The sequence below is a fragment of the Culex pipiens genome, chromosome 1 (assembly GCF_016801865.2).
Source record: "Culex pipiens pallens isolate TS chromosome 1, TS_CPP_V2, whole genome shotgun sequence".
Classification (NCBI taxonomy): Eukaryota; Metazoa; Arthropoda; class Insecta; order Diptera; family Culicidae; genus Culex; species Culex pipiens.
The window spans coordinates 61,710,946-61,731,638 of record NC_068937.1 but is presented as its reverse complement, the minus strand read 5'-3'; the positions used below and the strand labels follow the sequence as shown (position 1 = coordinate 61,731,638).

The window sequence follows — 20,693 nt, the reverse complement described above, 5'->3', positions numbered from 1 at the left end:
CGAGCTACACAAACTCCTCCACAACCACGAACTCGTCCTGTGCGAACTTTGTACAGTAAATTTATGTTTTAATAGTGAACTGTGTCATTTGCTTTATTTGTTTAGGCTGGTACAAATATTTTTAAAAGTTTTTGTCACCCCCCCCCCCCTTCGAAATTGGCCCTAAAAATCAGGGGGCAAAAAAATATTTTTACAATAAACTTCAAAATTTCAATGAAAATTCAAGTGCAACCAACTGAAATCAAATTAAAATACATTCTCCTGCGCTTAAAATCATTTTTGGCATGTTTGGGTTTATTAAAAAATCTTAAGATTTTTTGAAAATTTTCGATGCAAAATCTTTTTTTTCGATACAATTTTTGTTTTTGTCAGATCCTAGATTTTTTGAAAACTAATGATTGCAAAACAACTGAACTAGTGTAAAATGCATTTTAAAACACTTTTTTATTTAAATGTGAAGACTATGGCTTGTTATTTAAATTTTTATATTTTTTTATTTTATTGTCCCCCCCTTGACCTCGGCCAGGGCCGAGGGACAAAAACTTTTTTAAATATTTGCATCTGCCTTATCGAATTGAAAATTAAAAAAAACATTCGTTTTTAACATGCTTTACAATAAATTTAAAATCTATTTATGAATGAGAGGATTCATAGTGTTTGGCCACCGGTGATTCAAAGTGTTTTAGACGGTGGTTTTATTGTTTGCTAACTCTAACAAATTTTGAGTATACTGTCTGAACAACTTATGAATCTAAAAAATATTTATTAAAGGCCATGTTGCTTATATGCTTTTCCTAGCAATCTCGAGAGCGAGAGTTCACTGCATAATAATTGTGACGCAGCGATCTTCGTGCGCAGCGAAAATCGCTTAGATCGATGGATAAAGACTAATTACACGACTGAAATCATACAATTGATGCAATTTCTTTGTACTCCGGTTTCACCAGTGAATGATCAAGCAGTGTCTGATTTCACCTTGAATTGACTACTTTCGCCGTTTGATCAAGGACGCAATATTCGCAGTAGATTGATTTTCTTCACGCCCTTGGCAGTGAAAGTCATCGTTCATATGAATCTAGTTAAAAGTTTTTAATTAGCTCACCACCGGCGGCGGCTGGCACCAAAACTTTCTGCGGTTGTGCGCGTGTAAATGCCAAAGGTCATCCGATTGAGCCAATGTAATATGCGGTTGTTCTTCTGGGCGGAAAATTACGAGTTCCCTTTTGCTCGGTTCTGATGTTCGCAGACGGGGCTGGGACACGGTGAGAAGTAGAGTGGCTGTTTTCATACCTAACCTCCAATCTCCTAAGTTTACCAAAATACTGTCCCCAACAATCCCAAATTATATAGTTAGACAAATGATTGAATTAAATACATTCAAACTAGGCATTCCCACTTTTAGAATGCTTTACAAATATATTTTTCAAGAAACAAAAATCAGATTTAGGAACTGATCTTAAAACAAACATTTTTTTTTGAATTAATTTAATTTCTTCAAGACCTTCCCATTGTGCGGGCTACGGCCACCAGAGGGATAGGAACCTGGGCGTAGATTGTTGAACAACAACAACAATTGTAGTAGAAGCTCTCTGGAAGGGAGGAGGGAAGTAAATTGGTTTGGAATTCTCATAATTGAACTGCCCCACAACTGGATGTTCAGGCCGCGATGAGCCAAATAGTATAGTGTAGTACATAAACAAGCCCTGTTTACTCAAATCGATGATGATGATGCTGGTGCTGGTGCTGGTGTGCTCATCCAGAGAATCGCCACTAACGACCAGCTCTAGTGCTCTGTTTGCGGCCACTCCACAGTGCCAGAGCCCGAGCCAGAGCCGATTAGTGCACACCCTGCTAGATAATTTAGCGGGATGAGAGTGTGTAATTATAAAATATAAATGCATTTTGATTTATTTTTCGCATGGGACTCGTTAATCTGCTCGGTTCGTCTAGTTTGATTTAGAACCTGATTCCGGAAAGTTGACACTCGGCGAGTGGTGTCAGAGTGGAAAAATCGCGGAAAATTTAGGGAAAACGATGGTGAAACTTAGCGTATGATATCGCATGGGCCAGGGGCCAGAAAGTTAATGGAATTGATTTTTTTTGGCAAATGTTTCCATGGTGAAAAGTGTCGTCGTAAGACGGTAGCAGTCGAGAGCAAGAAGATAACGAAATTGATCGCGGTTGTGACAGGAAGTGGAAGTGGCTCTCCACGTGGGATAATTTCGTCGTTCCTTCCGCCGCTGGGAGAAGTGCTCCGAAGCAAAATGTAAATCGCTGTGCAAAGTTTTCGAATGAATTTAAAAGTGTGTTTGTTTCGATACGGCAGTCAAAGTTGATAAAAGGTTTATTTTGTTTACTCCTTGAGTTTTCCAAAGTTCAATCAACGACCCATTTGAGAGGAGAAGATGGACCGCAAATGGAATGCTCGAAGAGCTTCCCGAACACTCAAAGTTAGGTAAGTGGGCGACATAGTGGACCGAAGAAATGTTTGTGACTTGCCGAGAAAGATCCCAAGAAACTAAAGATTATTTAATTGACCACGAATCGTGTCAGTACAAGCAGCATGTTAAATGTTGTTTTGTGAAACCAATTTATAAACTTGGAAAATTCTAAACATATCAAGTCTTTAAATAAGATTGAAAAATATCTCATAAGCTATTATATCTTGAGATAGAGTTACCAGGTTGACTCGTTGGAAAGGCCTATGATTACCAAAGTAGCTCATGCCCGTGTGTTTTTTGGTGTGCTCTCTTGTTCTATTTAGACAAGAATCCCAGCAAGCGGGCATCGATATATCGCATGATCGTGCTACCTTGTCTTATGTCGCTTTATGACAATGAAAGTTTTATTGTTTGACCTTAAAAAGGGAATGGTAGGGGATGTTCCAACTCAACTTCCAAACCTTGAATTTCACTAAAATATTGTTTAGTTTTGGCTGTTGAAAACCAAACGTCAAAAATTTGTGACGAATACAAAAACGCGTTTTTCTCGGTATACTTGATTTGGCATAATAGCCCCAATGTTGGTAAAAAAAGTTTTTCAAGCAAAAACAACTAATCATTTATCAAATTTATTGATTTTTTTTCAAATCACACAAGGGATCAACAATGACGATTCATTTCTAATGTGAGTCTTTTTTTATCAAAATAAGAAATTATAAGGCCCGTTTTTCATACTGGTATCATAAAAATGTACTTATCTTAGCAGTTTTCAAGTAAATGTCACCAAATTTTTTGGCAAAGGTCTACTGTGCCGAAAGAAAAAGATAGATAGATTGTCATTATAACAGGAAATTTTGTCAGATTTTCGAAGAATTTTTGTAGTTTAAAAATGATGATACTAGAGAAACACGAGCAAAGGGCATTGTGAGCATTTTGACAGCTGGAACAAATTTGCAAATCCGAAACAAAAGTTTAACATGAATCAATGTTTCCTTCAAGAATACTTTTATTTCGAAGATCGCCACGATTATTTAAAAGAATTGCTTTTCTTGGTTTTGCCTTGAGTGCTTTGATTAGTTATTGAATTTAAAAAACTATATTTAATATAGTTTATACGTTTTGCCTTCCTCACCTCACTGAGGCAAGGCTATAAAATCACTCGAAAAATGAACTTCTTAAATACGACACCTGGATATACCTTCACGTATACCTATCGACTCAGAATCAAATTCTGAACAAATGTCTACGATTATCTCAGAACTGGCTGAACCGATTTTTGCCGGATCCACCCTATTCTGTTCGTTTTGGGGTCCCCTAAGACCCTATTAAATTTTATTCTGTTTAGTGAAGTACTTTTAAAGTTATGCCAAGAAAAAGTTTTTTTGTAGTTACTAAAAAGAGCGATTTTGCATAACCTCAAAAGCCGGGTCTTTTTGCTTAAGCGCGATAGTCGCGCAGCATGCGTATCGCCCGGATGCCACATTGCTTAAGCAATGTCTGCGTCTCTTCTGGAAAAGTCTGTATTAATTATGTTGCTGAATACATCATTTTGACTCTTTTTAGATTGTTTTTACCGATCTTTCATGCGCGAGAGAGGAGAGCCATGCTCCTTTCGGATTTTTTCTCTTGATGAACGTTCAGAGATTTTCTTTTGATGATGATTATTCCATCGCTGCTCATGAGACATTGTTTACTATGACTAGGGAGACAGCATGCAATTCCATCGTGCACCTAATGTTGGCATATCAGCACTTTTAAATTCAATTACAGCCCCCTCTTTTATCCTTTATTTTGGAGGGTTGGTAAAAAAAGAATTGAAAATTGCTGTTCTGATAAAATCAATAATTATAAAAAAATTAAATGAAAAAAAATGAAAAATAAAAAAACTCTTAAATTTATTTGTAAATACAACATTAATGTGAGGAAGGCACATACCACCTTATGGTGGATTAAGTAACGTTTTTATTTTTAATTGCATCGACCTGAAACTGAAAGTAGAATTGAGTTGACTGCTATAACTAAAGTTGCTTTAAATGTTTTATTTGAAATGAAATATTTGAACTGTCTAATGTTTCCAGAAATCCAGTCCGCGTTTCGGCTCGAACTAATTTTCATTGAGAAATTTTGACACTATGAGAGTATGTAAATGATCCTATTTATAAAAGTTTTTGTAATTATAGTTTATAAACTTCAAAAAAAATCTAAATTTGAGTCTTGATGATTTACTGTCGTCGTCGAAGCATGATCTGACATATCCAATGTCTTAAAAAAAATTGATTCGAAATGATACAGCTTATCTGAAAAAAAATCGACAGCAGTCTTAATATTAAGCTTCAGCATTTTTGGCTAAAAACTCATAAATAGTATCAATTTTGTAACATCGATATATATGTTATAAATATTTTACCTAACCTGAATTAAATTGAATGAAAATCATTTGAATCTGCATTCTTATTGATCTTCTTTCCTGCAAGCTAGCGCGCCAAACCCGCGCTCATTCACGTAAACATGCATCCCCACTTACATTAATCGTTTCCTCGGAAATAATTGAATTACCGGTGTAAATAAGTCTCGTTACCGCCATGTTTCGTCACGACTAAACGTCCAATTTCGAAGCGCAGGCAAAATCCATCACATTAGCTATCTATACTAACTAAACATTGGGGCTGTGGCAGCTGTTGGCTGGCAGTGAACGATTTTTCTCACAATCAACTAATTCAACAGATGCTCCCCGGTCGCATGATCAGATGGCGTGCAAACGCGGGTTACGGGCGGGTCGGGGTATCCCGGGAAATGTAATCAGCAAAAAGCAATATACACTCAGCTATGTACAAAATGTATATTTGTAATAATTTTGTTGTTAAATATCTTTACGGTGATACGGGAAAGTCTGACACGACTCCAGTTTTAAAATCAGGTTAAAGAAAACTAATGTAAATAACAAAAGTTATTTGTGTTGCGAAAGAAAAAAGGGCGATAGCTGATGTCCTGTTGGGGGACTTTAGTACATTATTTACGGTATTTTCCGTCAAACTGCTAAACATCGTCATTATCTGCTCTCATGTTGCCAGAGTATTTTGGATTGAATTTACTCAAGGATGCTGTTTTGTGCGAAGCTTATTTAAGAGAATGTGGATAATTTCCCTAGTCCTCTTAAAAAGTTAAGCATCATAATGTTCAAATTATTATGCATATTCTCGGCATATGTGGTGGAGAAGGTAGCGGACACTATGTTTTAAATTGATTTAATTTTGTTTACTCCTTTGTTGTTCAAATTTACAAGGAGAAAATAACTGAGTAGCCAAGTTATTTAATGATAAAATTTGGTGATTTGTAAAATAAAAAGTTCGTTTATGTGCAACATAGTGTACGCACAAATAAACAAATTCTTAAAAACTCATTTTGTTGTTTTGTAGTTATTACGTTAAAATATCGCTAACTAACGAAGCCTAACACTATATTGCTGACAGATTTGAAAATAAGCTTTCCACTTAATGTATCCCAAAACTGTTCAATTAACCCCATGTAACCTTATGAACTGCCTGTTCGTTCAGCTGTTCTAAGCACTGACAGGCACCGCTAGTAAGTACATACAAACGAACGAGCATATTTATTCAGTTTGGCTCACGAGCACATGCTTGCCTCGTTCTTATATACCTTCTACCCAGAACGTGACTGCACTTCGTACTCCGTCGTTGCTTGCTGTGTTACAACTGCATCAGTCCATACGTCATTACCGCCAACAACCCAGGGCAGCGTAGTCGTCACATGCATTATGTGTGTGTGTGTGTGTGAGTGTGTTAGGACGTGCTGATTTGAGCTCTAATTGAATAATGAAATTGCTTTATAATGAATACGTTCGGAAAACAATGCATTAGCATAGGTATTAATTTTCTCCTTTTTTCTATTGTTACACGGTCTCTCTCTCGCGGGTATTGTTGGGGAGGAGCGCGTTTCCCACTATCGGAAAAGCTCGGGCTGAATTATAGCTCAACGTCATCAATAACAACTGGGCGGTTATAGTAGAATGTGGAAATGCTTTTCCCGGGCTGGGAATCACTTGAATTCCAGTTGAAATATGTTCACTGGGTCAGTGCTGTTTTTTTACAATGTAATGAAGGATCCTTTGATATAAAGGGCATACCGTTATATTTTCTCGCATAGCAATTGGTTTTGGGACGCTTTCTATAATTTCTCTTAAATGTAGTGTTGTCTTTAGTAAATGTCGTTTAAAGGGCAGAACATCTTAAACAATGATAAATATTTCCAAAACTTTGTTTTGAAAGTGCATTCTACAATTTAAGGATCAGGTTTCAATAGGATGGAAATATATTATAAAATATATAATAATTAATGAGTGAAAGCATTTATTTTTCTTTTGTTTTTGTAAGCAGTTCAAAAATAAGGCCGACATGTCACAAGATAGTACACCGACACTGACAGTACTTAGGGGAACTATACCCTTTCTCAGCCTATTTCTATTATCGGCCTATCAGCACTTTGATAATGAATTACAGCTTAAATAAAATGTTTTTGACTGTCCCAAAGTAATAAATAGCTAATAAAGAAAAATGAAAAATGAAAAATAAAAGCAAGCAAGCTCATCATTGTTGATACATCTGAAAATGTTGATTTATTAGCGGATAACGGCAAAAGTGATGAGAATTGGTCGAACGGCTTAGTGTGATTGAAATGGGTATATTTCTCCTAGTAGTTATATTAGAACAACGCCGGGAAGTGCTTTTTAATCAATGTTTAATCTTATTTCTGCTTCTATGTAAATTTTTAAGATTTGAAGTTTGTCCAGCTATCATTAGTTTGAAAAAAATGCATTGATAGGTTTTAGATACTTCAACATGCCAATTCAACAGTTAAAAGTTAAAACAGTGCCAGCAAATCAACGTAAAGTTATTTTAAGTTGACTGCACTTCTATTTTTATTGAAATACTTTAATTAAAAAAAAACAATATCTTTAAGAATTTTTTTTTAATTTTCCTTTAATGCCTAGGGCATTTATGTTCTAATAGCCAGTCAGGTGGTCGAAGGTAGGCCGATGCCCAAAAATTGGTGATTACACAATTGATAAATTGGTACCGATTTCGCTAAAATATTCAGCAAGCTGTTTTAACCACAAAGACGCCTACTTTGATTAAATAGATTTGAATGAATCCACTCAAATGTTTGCCTCGTGCTAAAGATCGACCTATCAGCAAATGTTCGAAAATGTAAAAAAAACTGTTTGCAAAAAAAGGATTGAGCAAAGATGGAAAACAAAAAAAATCTCTTTAGTTATTTAAACATTTTAAAAATCTGAAAATTATGCATAAATTTGTGATATTATTGTTCACAACTATAAAGCTTATTTTGCTGAGTACAATGGCTCTTTGAACGACCGCAAAGGATTTAAAATGGATTTTTAAATCATTTAAAAAAACATAACTTGGCGGCCCTTCTTGACAGAAAAGGTCCTACTTGATAGCTCGTTCCAAGGGGACCAAAGTTGATCAATCGAAAAAATGTTGCATGAAAATAAAAAAAAAAGTGATCAGAAATCGTGTTTTTACCGTTGTACATAAAAATTGACATAGGGCTTTAGGACCCAATTAGATTCAAAAATGCATTGGAGTGGCATGGGAATACATAATCCAAGATGGCGGAAAATATAGCGGTGATCAAATGTTGAGATTTTTCATTTCGACGTGATGTAAACAATAACAAACACGTTTTGTTTGACTGACCATTCTGTGCATTGTCCCGAAGTTTTGATGCCGATCAGATCGAAACATCCTCCATAAGAAAAGTGACAACAATGCACGGATTTTTTTTCCCAGTTTTGGATGAATGTGTAACCGTTCGGAACCTCACTCGTGAAGGTTACCGCGATTTACGCGATTTGTTTTCCGTTTAATGTAAAAGTTGGGAAGTGTTCGCGTGTCAAGTGTTTTGTCTCCGGTAAACGACCCAGCAAGTGACGTCCACCAAGAACGCAGCCAGCAGAAGCTTCCGAAACCGACCACCAGAGGACCTCGTCGGCAGTGGGCGGTAGAGAGGTGACATGACGGTAGGTTGGAAGGTCAGGGAAAAGGCGCGGAAAGAGGAGGGGAAAGACGAAGACCGTCAACCGCCAAGGACTCCTCAAGACTCGTCGAATTGCCTGGAAAGAGTTATAGCGAACAGTTGGACCGCTACAAATCCACTGTTTCGCCAAGAAGTGTCAGTGCACGGCCACGGCCGTGAGTGATAGTGCCAGCGGGAACCAGGAGTGTTTGAGACCGCTGAAGGACATCAGGACCCCTCGTACCTCACGTTAAGTGCCAGTTCGGCACCGCCTCGCAACAACCGTGTCGAGGACACCAACCGGGGACTCGCCGCAACCATCGAGTCACCCCCAGAATCCAGTCCGCAGCCGGACGTGGACCCGTGTCGAGCCTGCTCCTCATCCGGGTATTCCGGACACCCTCGATGGTGCTCCGAAGGTCGTAGGACGCAACCATCCACGACGGAGAGCAGGCCGACCAGAACAACGAGGAGGATCCGTTAACGACCGCAGCCGGTCGACCACGCCATCCAGTACACCAACCCCAGAGGATGCGCCGCGAGACGGCGAGCGCCGGAGCTGCAGCAAGCGACTGCGCCGCATGACGGCGAGTAGCAGCAACCAGCAGAAGGAGAGGAAGCGGCGTCACCGGAAGCTGAGTCGGAGAACGGGGCCCCGAGAAGAAAGAAGAACAGCAAACAGGTCAGATAGATGTAAGAAAGTGGGAGTAAATAGAAAGAGTTGGATCGAAGTTGTGGAGTTTTACCTTGGCCGAAAGCATTTCCCAAGCTTACCGCGATTCAGGACCGCAGGCATGCCGACCCTGAGGCTTCATGAGGGAGTCTCGGTAGCGCTCATGAGCCGGTGGTAACCCGACAGTTACAAATGTCTCAAGATTGAAATCGACTTTTGTTTTTGAAAGTTTTAATTTACTATTTGACACTGTTTACCTTGTTGAGAATCACCATTTCAGTTATTGTTTCTTTCCATTTGCCCCATTTTGGTTTCATTTTATAAATCAAGTAACATTTCAACCGAGTCGCCACTGGCTTTTCCAGCATTTTTTTGCAATTCCCGCCACAGCTTCCCACTTTGCCGGTCGTTGTTGCTGCTGGTTTTATGGTGTCGGGTTTGCTGGTGGTGTACCGAAGGCATGCGGTTGGAATTGGGGATTAACAATATAACGTCCGATGTCCAGCCGAGTAATCCAATAAATTAAATTTATTTCATTTTCTGTTCTCTTCTCTATTACGCTGATGAAGCCATGGCAGCGCAACCAGCCAGCCAGCCTCGGACGTTGTTGGTTAACAGTTGAACATTGGGTGGGCGTCCTCCTCCCCCCAGGGGCAAGTGGCCATTGATGGGTTTTCCTGTCTCTTCTATCTCCCTTTTCCGTTGGGACTCCATGCCGGCCATCTGGATGGTCGATATTTGAGTAAACAAAAAAATAAGGCTAAGCGAGGCTATGCTAATTGTTTCGGTCTAAAGAATGTCAGCCATTTTGGGTTGCATGTCAATGTTAAAAGTTAAAAGGAAACGTTGGTTTTATGAATTTATTTTCATGATTACTTTCAATCATTAAATATTTTCTCTTCGTGACAAATTAAATGAGTTTTAGACAACAACAAAAAAATACGCTGGCAAATATTTGATACATATAGTTGAAATTCATATTATTATTTGAAAATCATTAAATTAACTGGGCGTCATCATGTTTGGGATATGAGCTCTACTAGGAGCACAACTAGAAAATTATTCCCAAAAATTTCAGAAATCGATTTTATTTTATCACCCATCACCAATTTCCATCCTAACGCTGGTAAACAATTTGCTGACTAAAAGTACCTCGTCCAGATGGCGATATCCTGTTCCGTTATGCTTCAGTAGCGGTTGGTTTATGTCGTGCTCTCGTGTCACATACCTACTACACACTTACGTGGACTCCGGAAAAACGAAAAACTTTAAAACCTTTTTTTCTAAATGAATGACTTCAAGATAAATGGATCTCCTATCTGTAATCTCGGTTAAGTTTTAAAAAGATTTCATAAACTGTTTTTTTTCTCTCTAATATCCCACCGGTAGTCTTATGGTCTTTTAAGAACTCCTCCAATGAGCTTAGAAAATCGGTTTGGCATCCTAATCTTTAGTGAAGGAAAAAAAAAACAGGGAAAATATTTCATTTTTTTAATAAGCACATAGAGCATCTCATTGACAGACAGTTAACCCCGACCAACAGGTAGGTATCACTCGATTCTAGAAAGCGGAGCTGATAAAAAAACAACAACTAGTGAAACTTACCACTTTGTTCAAAGTTTACCTTATAGTTGGGCGTATGTGGTTAAAGGTGCACCCAACATGTTGACCGAACTCGTGTATGTGTGTGTAGGTGGTGGGTGTGTTTAGTTGGTGTTCAGGCTTTACCGTGAATATGATGGCGAGCTGTTTTCGAGGACACTGCAAATCCTGCTTCCGCGTGGAAAATTTTTCCCGTTATGTGTGGAACTCCGAACTGATACATATGTTATACAATCTGTTGCTTAAATAGAATATTGATCGCACACTTTCCTTCCTATACGTATACGGATCCCACACCGAGAGAAACTCATCATCCTGTGGTCTTTTGTCGCTCCAAGGATTGAAACCAGATTTGCTTTGCTTGCTTGCCCGGCGGAGTGGCGGGAAAATCGACTCACGAGGCACGAGACATGCCTTGATTTGTTGCTATGGCACAAATGTTGGCGTGTACACCGATCTGTAACGGTGCGTAATGAACTGGAAAAGGGTAAAAATACAATTTTTACTTTTGGTGTTCGGTTTTAAAGATCTCGAATCGATTAGACTTGTGTTGAGTATGGTTTCAATACATAATGAACATTTCGATCTACTAAGATTAAAATTTTAGTTTTTGCAAGCAAAACTAAACGAATTTATTTTCTACTGGGTAGTGTCTACTTTGAGGAGCATTTGCTCTCAAAGTTACACATTTTAGAAACGCTTGAGGGAAGCTTGCACTTGGCAATAATCACCTGCTAAGTTTGTCAGCAACCGCGCGAGAAGTGGCGTAGGTGTTGGTTTCAGTTGGACGACTAAAATGCTCGAGAGAAACAATCTCTACTAAATAAAACGCTTCACAGTGATGTGAAAAAGCGGATTGGGTTTAGTAAATAATCCTAAAAATGGTTTCAACTAACTAAAATAGTTAAAATAAAGTTGAAAATCAAAACGAACATAGTATTACCTAAAGTGTCTTCCTTGACCTGATCAAAAGTGATAACTAACAACAAATTACAAATTACATACATACATAGTTTTGTTAGATGAAACCACCCACAAAACTCAGCAGGAATGATGCAACCGAAACACGATGTTATCATTTCTATAATTGCAATATCTCATTTACTGCACTGCAGGGGAAAGTAATTCGCGCATACACTTACCTACCTACCAGCCAAGTATAAATTTTCTCACGCTGCGTCATTTTGTCTAAAATAAACTAAACCACCCATGAACCTAGTTGAGGATTTCTCACATTTATATGGTATTTAAACCAAATCAATCTCATTATAAAGTGGCTAGATTCAACATAACTGTATTAATCATTGGAAGTGTATCACATACCTTCACAACGGTGTAAAAAAGACGCGTCCGGATAATATCCTGATTTTTAACATGTGGCCTAGAAAAAGTGGTATATTCTTGACTAAAGTATTGTTATTCCACTATAGAGCCTATATGGAGAGGCGAAATGTCACTCTCAGGGTTCCAATCTAACTGTCAAATCGGGGTTCCAATCGAGCATCAAGATCATGCAAAAACAAGGTTGGAATTAATTTAAAATAGTTTTGGCAAAACAAACGAGACTTATAACAACTACAAGTATTGTCAAACTGTTGTTGATAATAATCTGGTAGTTTTTGTTATGTTTGTGCTTGTTCGGTATAAGAAAAGTGCCAGCTCGAAAGAAAAACTACAAGTTTTTCAACCTTAAATTTGAATGACTTTGGGTGTTTGAAATTTCTCCCAGAACATTTCATTTCCCTATGTAGGTCCCTATATTCCACGACAGATAATCATTTTCAATTAATTTAAGGTGAAGCCGTTGATCATTTTCAAAGAAAATTGATGCATTCAATTTAACGAATTTCTTCACCAAAATGAATCAGTATGTGCTGGTTGTTGCCTTCTTGAAGCCACTGAAAGATTTTTTTTGGTCTAAATCGAATGTGTTTCAATGATGGAAGTCTTCACGTTAAAGGGTTTTTCGAATGTATGTATGCTATTCGAATCTTGATCAATGGTTATTTACATCGTTCAGGTTTCCAGATCTTAAGAATCTTCTTTTCTCGTTCTTTTGAATACATGATTGGTTTTCTTGTAAAACTCATATTGTCTATTCTATCGAGAAAATAAAATTGAGAGTGTGTGCGTGCAATATGGAGTTAAAATTTTCAAAGTGTCATGGTAATCTGCACAGCAACTTCACAGAAAGTTCAACTCCATGTTGCACACACTCTCACTTTTAATTTCTCGATAGCCTTTCATAAATGAGAGGGATTAAAAAACACTAACATGGGTTGGACAAAAGGATCAGGACAGAAATTGTTTGTCCTCATAACTTTGTAAGAAATTGACCGATTTTGACGCTTCAAGAAGAATCTGAATGATATTTTTTCTAGTTTTTGAAAATGGTCGAGAACGAGATTTTTTTCCACGGCCACAATGTTCCAGATTTTTGGGACCAGGTACAAAAAGCTACATTTTTCATCGCGTTCCCTGAAACTACAACTTGCAACCAGTCGAATGCAACCTGGAGGATCCGTTGAAAATCTGCTGAGATATGGCGATTTTCATAAATAACGTTCCTGGGTGCGGCCAATTCTCGATTTCTTGTGTCTTGTGATGGCACAAACTCCATAAATTTTCTTTAATATGCTATTCAGATACAGTATTTCTGGGTTCGATTCCCATCTGCTTCAACCTTCCATCGGATGAGGAAGTAAAATGTCGGTCCCAACCTTAGTTGTTGTTAGGCCGTTAAGTCATTCCAGGTGTAGGAGTCGTCTCCATGCCATAAGTACAAACAACACACCAAACCAAGCCTACTCCGGTGGAATCGCTGGCGGCGGTTGGACTCGCAATCCAAAGGTCGTCAGTTCAAACATTGGGGTGGAAGGTTCCTTGGAGTAGAAAGAGGTTTGGGTGCTCTCCCCATTCAAGCCTTCGGACTCCTAGGTTCGAGCAGAAACTTGCAATAGAGACCACAAAAGACCCGGGCACAGTAGTCGGAAACGCAAATTTAGCACGAATAATTTATTTCCGCTTCAGGGATGCATTTTCGAGCTTCGGTGTTTAAGAAGCATTTGTTATAAATGAAATTCTACATCTTTTGGTCAAATTGATATTAGGGTGGTCCAACAACTTCTAATATTTTCAAAAACTTTCTTCGCTTCTAGATGAGATAGAGGTATGCTTTCTTCGGCAGTATTGTAGTACTAGCCATTTCAACAACTTTGTCGAAGACACCAAATCTCTATCTCTTAATCTGATCATTCTACAACATTTTATATGAAAAACAGTAGGGTGGCCCATCAAAAAAGTGTTTTTATTGCGTATCTTTTTTGTATTATTTTTGGCAATTTTGGTGTCTTCGGGACATATTTAGAGCATAAAAATACGCGTCTTTTGAAATGTCAACAAAGTCGCTAGGTCATTTTGGTAAAAAGTTACAGCGTTTTTAAAGTTTTTAATATGCCTTTTTCAAATGTTTGTATCTTTTCGAGGGGGACACAAAAAAAATACGCTCCGCGGTGCATCTGAAAGCTTACAACTTCTACTTTAATATTAATATAACATCTCAAAAGGGTTTTTCTTAAACCCAAGTTACAGCGATTTAAAAATGGTCATTTTTTGAGATTTTGTACAATGCTCTGTGAGAAAATTTACATGAATATCGCATTGAGCCACCGTAATCAGATATCATATCCTCAGGTGCTTTACTATTTAAAACAGGTTATGTATTTCAATTTTAAATGTTTTTTTTTTATTTTTCTGTGTATGCGAATTCAAAAAAAATCATATCTTATAAAAATTAACGAATATGAACCACCCTAGGTCATCTAAGACCACCCTAGTTGCCATAAAAACCAGGTTCGACCACGTTTGTCCATAAACCAATTTTACCTGCATTTGAGTTCACTAAGAGCTGTTTTGATACTGATTCATGCGATGTTCATGTAAATTTTCTCATAGAGCATTGTACAAAATCTCAAAAAATGACCATTTTTAAATCGATGTAACTTGGGTTCAAGAAAAATCCTTTTGAGATGTTATATTAATATTAAAGTAGAAGTTGTAAGCTTTCAGATGCACCGCGGAGCGTATTTTTTTGTGTCCCCCTCGAAAAGATACAAACATTTGAAAAAGGCATATTAAAAACTTTAAAAACGCTGTAACTTTTTACCAAAATGACCTAGCGACTTTGTTGACATTTCAAAAGACGCGTATTTTTATGCTCTAAATATGTCCCGAAGACACCAAAATTGCCAAAAATAATACTAAAAAGATACGCAATAAAAACACTTTTTTGATGGGCCACCCTACTGCTTTTCATATAAAATGCTGTAGAATGATCAGATTAAGAGATAGAGATTTGGTGTCTTCGACAAAGTTGTTTGAAATGGCTAGTACTACAATACTGCCGAAGAAAGCATACCTCTATCTCATCTAGAAGCGAAGAAAGTTTTTGAAAATATTAGAAGTTGTTGGACCACCCTAATGTCAATTTGACCAAAAGATGTAGAATTTCATTTTTAACAAATGCTTCTTAAACACCGAAGCTCGAAAATGCATCTCTGAAGCGGAAATAAATTATTCCTGCTAAATTTGCGTTTCCGACCACTGTGCCGGGGGTCGTTAATGTGGATGGTTTGGTTTTTTTTTATTTGAAGAATTGATGATTCTGGCCACTTTCGGAACCTCCCAGGAGCTCCCCCAGGGAACCTGTAGTAATGGTCATTTGTATTTTTTTACCAAATCATGTCATGCAACGGCTCAAACATCATATTTTCAGTGAGCAAGCTATTTGAGTGAATGAAATTGCTCTATCACTATAGTGGCAACAGGGTGGCCACTGTAAAAGTGCTCCGGTTTCAGAAGGAACGACAACTTTGTAGAAAAACATGCCATATGATGGCAAAATTTCTGTTTTCACAGGAACACTTTTATTGTCAGCTGGATTCTATGTTTGAGTTCCGGATCATAACGCAACGGCCATATCTTTGCTCTTGATTTCAATAGAATTTATGAATGCCTAAGAAATGTATTCAGTGTCATCGTTGTGGACGAGCAGAAAAAAAAACATAATTTAAGAATGAATCGCTGATTCGAACGGAACGGAATCGACGTAACGCCTTATAATGTGGCCCTCTTAAACCTTGCGGTTTCGTCAACGGTTTCGACAGGCATGTATCGTTCTTTTTGCGACAAGACTCCGCCTCACGGGTCTCCTAAGTGTGAAGGTATGGCACGTTGAGAGGGCACCGAATACCTATATTAACACTTCGAATTTTTTGTGTCTGCCTCGGGATTAGAACCGGCGACCTCTAGATTGTGAGTCCAGTGCGCGGTCCGATTGATACACACAGGCAGACAGGAACTGGACAGGAACGGAACTGCATTCGAATTAGGGCGTTGCAATGACATTACAGTTGGGCAACTAATTTTAATTCAAATACAAATTGGGGATTGGGGCAGCTGTTGTTTGTTTTTTTGCTGTTTTACTGCACAGTATTTTGATATTTTTGATTGGATTTTGTTAGAATAGCCACTAGGGTGCCCAGAAAAAATGACCCCCAGCTCCACAAGCCGAAAACTGATCCCTAGGGTATTCTAAGCCTCTGTGCAAAATTTGAGCGAAATCGGTCAACATTAACCCATTGATACTCGGGCATGAAGTTTGTATGGGAAAAATCGTCAAAATGTATGGAGAAACGGCACAGTTTCGTAATTCTCCCTGTAGGTGGCGTTGCGAGTGTCCAAAGTTTGCCAAACGTGAGATTCTTATGTGAAATTTAATGCCCAACAACTTTGTAGAAGAGTGCAAGACGATCCGAGTTAACCTCAAAAAGTTATTAGCATTTTAGTGAAGTGGTCTCCAACCGACATGGCCAAAGGGCCTAATCCGGTATTGCCACTCAGCAATTCTCCACGAAAACAGCATGGAAAAAACCAAAGTCCTCGGATCGGACTCAATTTTTTTCTGGGGGTTCCCTGGCTGAAATAATTAGACCCGTATTTTTTTGTTTGGCCATTAGGGTGACCTACGCCGTGTTAGGGTGGTCTGAAAAATGGCAATTTTCGTCGATTTTCGCAAAAACCACTTTTTTCGAAAAATCATAACTCCTCGCCATTTTAACCGATTTCAATTGTCTTTCTACGCAAATGAAAGGTGATAAGTCGGTCTTTCAAAGAAAAATGGTAAGAAGTTTCAAAAATCTAGCCTAACATATGAAAAGGGCGTATGAAACTTTAAAATGCCGTTTTGACGGTGTCTGGACCAAAGAGCCTATGTCTGGAAATATTTTTATTGGATTCCCCGGACATTTTTACATAACATACTAAAAAATGGGAGGAGTTCATTTACAGGATTCCGAGATATAATTTTTTGAAAATAAAATCCGTGTTTTTTGACGCGCCGCGCGCAAAAACCGGAGAATGACGAAATTGGCAAAAAATCAACTTTTTTCACTAAAACTGCGATAACTTCGTCTGCGATAAGTTGCGTCTTTTAATTACGAAAATTTTGGTACCCAAACATCTATAGGTCATCGCTGAAATTTTAATGTTATCGCAGTTTTAGTGAAAAAAGTTGTTTTTTTGCCAATTTCGTCATTCTCCGGTTTTTGCGCGCGGCGCGTCGAAAAACACGGATTTTATTTTCAAAAAATGATATCTCGGAATCCTGTTAAAGTTTCAAAGAGACGCAAGACATTCAAGATGGCGGCCAAGATGGCGGCTGTATAGAAAACCCTAAACACAAAGGGTATTATGCGACCTTCAAACGACTACTCAAATTTAACTAATCTTGGGGCTCTAAACACGATTAAGACCACTACAGACTTCCAAACAGACAATGTTATTCAAACCAAGATGGTGGCCAAGATGGCGGCTGTATAGAAAATGCTAAACACAAAGGGTATTATGTGACCTGCAAACGACTACTCAAATTTAACTAATCTTGGGGCTCTGAACACGATTAAGACCACTACAGACTTCCAAACAGACAATGTTATTCAAACCAAGATGGTGGCCAAGATGGCGGCTGTATAGAAAATGCTAAACACAAAGGGTATTATGTAACCTGCAAACGACTACTCAAATTTAACTAATCTTGGGGCTCTGAACACGATTAAGACCACTACAGACTTCCAAACAGACAATGTTATTCAAACCAAGATGGCGGCCAAGATGGCGGCTGTATAGAAAATGCTAAACACAAAGGGTATTATGTGACCTGCAAACGACTACTCAAATTTAACTGATCTTGGGGCTCTGAACACGATTAAGACCACTACAGACTTCCAAAAAGACAATGTTATTCAAACCAAGATGGCGGCCAAGATGGCGGCTGTATAGAAAATGCTAAACACAAAGGGTATTATGTGACCTGCAAACGACTACTCAAATTTAACTAATCTTGGGGCTCTGAACACGATTAAGACCACTACAGACTTCCAAACAGACAATGTTATTCAAACCAAGATGGCGGCCAAGATGGCGGCTGTATAGAAAATGCTAAACACAAAGGGTGTTATGTGACCGGCAAACGACTACTCAAATTTAACTAATCTTGGGGCTCTGAACACGATTAAGACCACAAACTTCCAAACAGACAAGGTTATCCCTCTACAACCCAACGGGATTAGACGGGATTAGATTTAAAAAATCGCCAAAAATCCATTGTTCAACAAATTTTTGATCTTTAAAAAGCATTGGAAAGAAGATCCCTTAAATTTTAAATACTGTGTGGGTTGGAAGTACTTGATTATTGTGAGTGACTTCATCAATGTTTTTAAAAATGTATTTTTTAGGGGTCAGCTTTGGCTGTGTTTTTTACTAACATTTCCTAGACTTTAAGTAAAAAGAAGAATGCAGTATTTTTCTAGTGCCCCAGACTATGCCTCTTAACATTTATTTACAATTTAAATGATTATGATTATGAATTTTGATTTGTATTTTAGTATTTCAGTATTTTAGTATTTTAGTATTTTAGTATTTTAGTATTTTAGTATTTTAGTATTTTAGTATTTTAGTATTTTAGTATTTTAGTATTTTAGTATTTTAGTATTTTAGTATTTTAGTATTTTAGTATTTTAGTATTTTAGTATTTTAGTATTTTAGTATTTTAGTATTTTAGTATTTTAGTATTTTAGTATTTTAGTATTTTAGTATTTTAGTATTTTAGTATTTTAGTATTTTAGTATTTTAGTATTTTAGTTTTTTAGTATTTTAGTATTTTAGTATTTTAGTATTTTAGTATTTTAGTATTTTAGTATTTTAGTATTTTAGTATTTTAGTATTTTAGTATTTTAGTATTTTAGTATTTTAGTATTTTAGTATTTTAGTATTTTAGTATTTTAGTATTTTAGTATTTTAGTATTTTAGTATTTTAGTATTTTAGTATTTTAGTATTTTAGTATTTTAGTATTTTAGTATTTTAGTATTTTAGTATTTTAGTATTTTAGTATTTAAGTATTTTGGTATTTTAGTATTTCATTATCTATAGGATTTTCTATACAGCCGCCATCTTGGCCACCATCTTAGTTTGAATAACCTTGTCTGTTTGGAAGTCTGTAGTGGTTTTAATCGTGTTTAGAGCCCCAAGATTAGTTAAATTTGAGTAGTCGATTGCAGGTCACATAATACCCTTTGTGTTTAGGGTTTTCTATACAGCCGCCAACTTGGCCGCCATCTTGAATGTCTTGCGTCTCTTTGAAAATTTCGCCTATCAACCTTTAAATTCGGATTCAGTTGGATCGATTTAGTCTAATTCATACTTTGTTGATTTTGTTTTCTTTGTTTGACAAAAAATATCCCAAAATTACAATTTTATGCTTGCTTTCCTTAGTGGCAATACCGGATTAGGCCCTTTGGCCATGTCGGTTGGAGACCACTTCACTAAAATGCTAATAACTTTTTGAGGTTAACTCGGATCGTCTTGCACTCTTCTACAAAGTTGTTGGGCATTAAATTTCACATAAGAATCTCACGTTTGGCAAACTTTGGACACTCGCAACGCCACCTACAGGGAGTATTACGAAACTGTGCCGTTTCTCCATACATTTTGACGATTTTTCCCATACAAACTTCATGCCCGAGTATCAATGGGTTAATGTTGACCGATTTCGCTCAAATTTTGCACAGAGGCTTAGAATACCCTAGGGAACAGTTTTCGGCTTGTGGAGCGAGGTTTTGAAACATTTGCCCATATTCTGGGCACCCTAATAGCCACAGATCAACACAATTATTACATCGATATCAGGTGACACTACTTTCGCAACAGCGAGAGTTCGACTCAGTTCACTTGTATGTTCAAACCATCATTTGGCCTGAGTCATACTATATGGTTTAATATACTTCCACGATTTTGAACGATCCTACTGCTGCTTTCGCTTTATTTTTCAACATTTTGCTTATATTCAAATCCATCTCCTCCTTGATTTTCATTCCGACTGCTGCATTATTTTCATTGACGTCATCGTCATGTTTTCACATGTGCGAAACGGCACTTTATTAGCAGCTTATGCCAATCCCAAGTACCTTCATACAACGTGGTTAGAAAGAGGGAGAGAGAAAGAGCGGTGGAAACGGTTGTTATATCCCTTCACGGAGTCCAACGCTGCTGTTGCATCCAGACGGAATCCCTGCTCGTTAAAAGTACGTTTTACCACGGTAATCCACCTCGTTGTGGGGTTGGAACAATAGTTGCTGGTGGTGTGTATTTTGAAAGCGAAAAAGTAGGAAAAAATGGTTTTCCTTGTCCCACGAGGTTGGATTGGAGATTGTAAGGTACAATTTTAAATTCAATTAATGAATCATTTATGTGTAAAACCTTACTCTACTCTACTCTACTCCCCTCTACTCTACTCCCCTCTACTCTACTCTACTCTACTCTACTCTACTCTACTCTACTCTACTCTACTCTACTCTACTCTACT

At 37.6% G+C, this 20,693-nt stretch overlaps 1 protein-coding gene across 9 annotated transcripts in view; it reads left to right on the top strand.

Moving 5' to 3' along the window:
- LOC120419862 (cAMP-specific 3',5'-cyclic phosphodiesterase-like) overlaps window positions 1-20,693 on the top strand; it is a 78,187-nt gene that overhangs the window by 22,886 nt on the left and 34,608 nt on the right. The window contains exons 1-2 of one of the 9 annotated variants that reach the window (XM_039582711.2): window positions 1,846-2,266; window positions 2,366-2,455. The exons of 7 other annotated variants lie outside the window; for them this stretch is intronic. In XM_039582711.2, the coding sequence (XP_039438645.1) occupies window positions 2,406-2,455 (50 nt within the window). In that variant the 5' untranslated portion in view covers window positions 1,846-2,266; window positions 2,366-2,405. Of the gene's footprint in view, window positions 1-1,845; window positions 2,267-2,342; window positions 2,456-20,693 lie in introns of those variants that run through there. One more of the 9 variants, XM_039582709.2, reaches the window with a different exon arrangement.